General features: G+C 39.1%; 1 protein-coding gene across 1 annotated transcript; it reads left to right on the forward strand.

Moving 5' to 3' along the window:
* Positions 1-3,894: 3,894 nt before the first annotated feature.
* Positions 3,895-5,084, forward strand: LOC100455202 (olfactory receptor 10J3). Its single transcript, XM_024243942.2, has one exon. The coding sequence runs from the start codon at positions 3,994-3,996 to the stop codon at positions 4,948-4,950; it is 957 nt and encodes a 318-aa protein (XP_024099710.2). The 5' UTR covers positions 3,895-3,993; the 3' UTR covers positions 4,951-5,084.
* Positions 5,085-5,468: the final 384 nt, after the last annotated feature.

Below are 5,468 nucleotides of genomic sequence, written 5' to 3' on the forward strand. Positions count from 1 at the left end.
TGAACTCTTGAAGAAGTTGTTTTGCTCGGTAAAATCAAGCATGATTTTAGTTTAAGCAAATTGAAATGCACAGAAGACTTTTTGTTTTAGATTTCAAAGTTTGCTTTATTAATATATAATTCTGCATATTTATGTGGTGCATGTGATTTTTTGATATATTAATACAATGTGTAATGATAAAATCAAAGTAATTAGAATATCCATCACCTCAAACATTTATTATTTCTTTGTGTTGGAAGCACTTCAAATCTTCTCTTTCAGAAATTTTGAAATATAAAATAAATTCTAGTTACCTCCTGTACTATCGAGCACCAGAATGGATTCCTTGTAACTATGTTTGTACCTTTTAACCAACCTCTCTTCATCCACAGCCTCACCATTTCCAGCCTCTAGTAACCACCATTCTCCTCTCTACCTCCATGTGATCAACTTTTTAAGCTCTCACATATAAGTGAGAACTTAGATACTTTTATTTCTGTGCCTGGCTTATTTCGCTTTAAAAAATTATACATAATAGTTGTACATATTTACAGGGTACATGTGATGTTTGGGTACATGAATAGAATGAAAATGCACAGGAGATTTTTAAGAATTCAGGAAACAAGAGGATAAGTAAGTTTTCTTCTCCAGGGAAAAATTGTAAACAGTACACTCATCTAGGATTGGGCCAGGAACAGGCCTTTTCTCATTTTTTGTAATTTATTTGAAAGCAGGGAAAGGCAATACAAACTCCAAAGTCAAAGACATTACCTGAATTTTGAGGTTTCTGTCTATCTGTATCCTCTCTACTTTTTTATCTCTCGTTTTTCCTCCTCACCTACATTTCCTAGACTTTAGATGAGTAATCCTATCCTTGCCTACACTTTGAATTTCCGCATTCCACTCTGCATCCCTTTACTGATTATTCTTGTAGATGGAGCTAGGATAGCATTTTTAGGGGAGTGTTAGCAGTTTAAATAACTATCTGGAAGAGAGGGAGGCAAATATTCGAGACCACAGACCTGAATATTATCTGCTGGCTAATAAAATACAATTACATTATGAAAATAATGTGAATTAATTTTAATGTATGCAAGTGTAAAGGAAACTGTGATTTTACAATGATGGGCTCCATGCTATCAATTCAATTATAACCCAGGCAAGGGATCTAGATGTCACTGCAGATTGTTTCTAGATATATTAGTTGGATGAGCTACTATGACCAGGGGGAGAAGTAAAATATTGAGCATCTTCAGGAAAGGGATTAGAGGATTAGAGGCAAAACTGAAAATTATATTCAACTTAATCCACAACTGTGTTAGTATAATACATGCAGCAGTGCATGGATTTGGTCAATGCACTTCAAGAAAGATTTTGAAAGAGCATAAAAAATTCCATTTGAGCAACTGGAAGGGAAATTATAATACTTACAAAGTTATGGTTAAGATAATCACATACTTGTTTACAAATCCAGAAATATTAGATTGAAGCCCCTCCACCCCTGCCCCGATCCTCTTAGAAATTTAAACTTGCTAATTTGGGGAAAATGAAAAAGAAATAACTGTAACTTCTAATAACACTAGTATTTATTGAGGGTTTCCTATTTGTCAAATGCTAGGTCAAACTCTTCAAACAAGTAAGCCATTTAATTTTCATGGCAACTCTATGAAATATTAACAAATTCAACTTACAAATGAGTTAAATATTATGGTTAAGATTCTGAGGCGCTATTGAGGAATTTATGCAGGAGAACTCCATGAACAGGTTTTTGAAAAAAGTGTAATGGCAACATCCAGGAGGAAGACTTAGACTAAGATCAACCAAAAGGAGACAGATTAGTTAGGAGGCCTTGTGGTGATCATAGAGGATGGTGATGGCAGTCAGCAGTTGGGCATTGGTAGAAAGCATGAAATGGAGGGGACAGGAAGAGAGAATTTCAGGAGGCACTGTCTTTGTGTGGAAAAGGGAAGGGTGGTAATTAGGACAGTTAGCAGCTTTCTGAATGGAGATGATGGTTAAACATGGTGAGTATTATCAGGAATAGATGTGGGTATAAGGAGCAAGGTTAATCTGTGCCAGTACAACCTCTCATGCTGGGTCTACTTGAGGTAAGACAAAAGGAAGGTGGATCAGCTTATTTGTATCCCCAACATAACTTGGAATATACATAATTGAAGTAAAAAAAATAGGATGATTCATCGTTCTCTGATTAAATGAATATTATCTTTGCTCTCACACTAGAAAAACCTATTCCCTACTTAAAGAGTCACCCTCAGATTCATTTTGCTGTCTTTTCTACCTTTGATTAGAATTCAAGGAGACAATCTAAATATTGCAATGCCATATCAAACCATTTTTTATGATCCTAGGTGATATTTATTACAAGGTTTCTAGAAAAAGTCATCAGTAGAAGTGTTCCCTTTTCTACTCTTTGATGGTCACTGAGTATTGTAGATGCAGGGCTTAGATAAGTGAAGACCAGGACCTAGGGTTCTGGGGAGGAGAAGCATCCTCAGGACTCTCACAGGGCATTTGGCATTGGAAACTGCTGACAGTGTGAAAAGGATATCAATCAGTCTCACATCTTCTATTCTTCACTATTCCTCACTGGATCCTTGGGAAGTAATTCAGGAGTGTATTGAGAAGGAACTCTAGAGCTGGGCACATTTGATGTATCACCTGCTTCTTCCTTGACCTAGGCCCACCCCTTCAATGGCCAGGTAGTTGTTTCTTTCTTTCTTTAAACAGCTTTATTGGAGTACAATGGATATATAATACACTACATATATTTAATGTGTACAATTTAATGAGTTTGGCCATATACATACATCTGTGAAACCATCATCATAATTAAGGTAACAAACATATCTATCACCTTTAAACATTTCTTTGTGCCCCTTTGCTTTTTGTTTTGTTTTGTGGTAAGGCACTTAATATGAGATATACCATCTTAAAAATTTTTAAGTGCATATTACAATATTGTTTACTATAAGAATTATGCTGTACAGCAGCTCTCTAGAACTAATTACCTTGCATAATTGAAACTTTACATGAATTGAACAACAACTCCCCACTTCCCCTTTCTTGTTCCCCAGTAATCACCATTCTATTTCCTGCTTCTATGACTTTGACTATTTTAAATACCTCATATAAGTGGAATCATGCAATATTCGTCCTCCTGTGACTGGCTTATACCATTTAGCATAATGTCCTCCAGGCTCATCCCTGTTGTTGCAAAGGGCAGGATTTCCTTTTTTTTTTTAAGGCTTAATAACATTACATTCTATGTAAATACCACATTTTCTTTATTCATTCATCTACCAGTGGACACCTGGGTTGTTTCCACAATTTGGCTATTGTGAATGGTGCTGTAATGAACATGGGAATGCAAATATCTCTTCTAGATTTTGATCTTAATTCAGGTATATGAAAATATGGTCAGTGTCACTAATCATCAGGGAAATGCAAATCATAACCACAATGCAATATCACCTCATAACAGTTAGGGTGGCTAGTATTTATTTATTTTTAATCTATAATCAAAAGATAACAAGTGTTGGAGAGAATGTTGAGAAATTGGAACCCTTGTGTACTGTGGGTAGGAATGTAAAATGATGTAGCCACTGTGGAAAACAGTATGGATATTCCTCTGACCTCCATATGATCCAGCAAGCACACCTCTGGATCATATACCTCTGGGTATATAATAATAATTTTATAAAAAGGAACCAGGGAGTTGTTTCTACAGATCTCTTTCAGTTTGTTACCACCTTCTGATCACTATCTCTGCTCTCAATCCCAGGGTCCCAGGGTCCCAGGGTAGCCTTCTATGCTTCCAAAGAAGAGGGTGGGGACAGGTGATTATTCTGAGCAAGTAGACAACAGGTCTAGGGCATTGCTCAGAAGATGGACATGCTTTTTACTGAAAGCCTTGGTCCAGCCTACTCTGTTTCTGATTAACTCATCATATGTTTCTTTCCTCTGCCCAGCTCTTTCAAACCTAGACCTACCTTGATGCCAAAGTCAAATTCCACTTTTGTGACTGAGTTCCTCTTTGAAGGTTTCTCCAGCTTCAGGTGGCAGCACAAACTTGTCTTCTTTGTTGTCTTTCTAACTTTGTACCTGCTGACTCTCTCTGGCAATGTGATTATTGTGACCATTATTCGCCTGGACCATCATCTCCACACCCCCATGTACTTCTTCCTGAGCATGCTATCCATCTCTGAGACCTGCTACACTGTGACCATCATTCCCCTTATGCTTTCCGGTCTCTTGAATCCTCATCAGCCCATTGCCACCCAAAGCTGTGCTACTCAGCTCTTCTTCTATCTCACCTTTGGCATCAACAACTACTTCCTGCTCACAGTCATGGGATACGACCGCTATGGGGCCATCTGCAACCCCCTAAGGTATTCAGTCATCATGGGTAAGAGGGCCTGTATCCAATTGCCCTCTGGATCACTGGGGATTGGCCTTGGCATGGCCATTGTCCAAGTAACATCTGTGTTTGGCCTGCCATTCTGTGATGGCTTTGTCATCTCCCACTTCTTCTGTGATGTGAGACCCCTGCTGAAGCTGGCCTGCACAGACGCCACTGTCAATGAGATAATCAACTTTGTTGTCAGTGTCTGTGTCCTTGTTCTACCTATGGGCCTGGTCTTTATCTCCTATGTCCTCATCATCTCCACCATTCTTAAGATTGCCTCAGCTGAAGGTCGGAAGAAGGCCTTTGCCACCTGCGCCTCCCACCTCACAGTGGTCATCATCCACTATGGCTGTGCCTCCATCATCTACCTGAAGCCTAAGTCCCAGAGTTCCCTGGGACAGGACAGACTCATCTCAGTGACCTACACTGTCATCACTCCCCTACTGAACCCTGCTGTGTACAGCCTGAGGAACAAGGAGGTCAAAGATGCTCTGCATAGAGCCGTAGGGCATTGCCCCTGTCTCCTTAATGAAGAGAGGTTGTGAAGGCTTTTCCTTTGCATTTATAAATATGTATTAATTTTTAATGCTCTTTCAATAATGCCTTTATGTATGGGATCAAGAAGACTAGACTAAATTGAACTGAGTGCTAAAACTGGAGGTTTCTGTTTGAGGTTGTTTTGATCTTCTACGCCTTGCTCCAGAACAGTTAGAAAACAGCTTAGCATACACTTATGAATGTAGGAAAAGAAATGCATGCCTGGATTATGCACTCATATACACATGCACGCAGCTACACATACCCTGAGAATATTTTGAGTTACACAACTCCATTAAAACATAAATTCTGGCCAGGTGCAGTGGCTCACGTTTGTAATCCCAGCACTTTGGGAGGCTGAAGTGGGCAGATCACGAGGTCAAGAGTTCGAGATAAGCTTGACCAATGTGGTGAAACTCCATCTGTACTAAAAATGCAAAAATTAGCTGGGCATGGTGGCGCGTGCCTTTAATCGTAGCTACTCAGGAGGCTGAGGCAGGAGAATTGCGTGAACCTGGGAGACAGA

This window comes from Pongo abelii, chromosome 1, assembly GCF_028885655.2.
Source record: "Pongo abelii isolate AG06213 chromosome 1, NHGRI_mPonAbe1-v2.0_pri, whole genome shotgun sequence".
Lineage (NCBI taxonomy): Eukaryota > Metazoa > Chordata > Mammalia > Primates > Hominidae > Pongo > Pongo abelii.

Coding starts and splice junctions, on each gene's coding strand:
- LOC100455202 (XM_024243942.2), top strand. CDS start 3,994: ATGCCAAAGTCAAATTCCACTTTTGTGACTGAGTTCCTCTTTGAAGGT.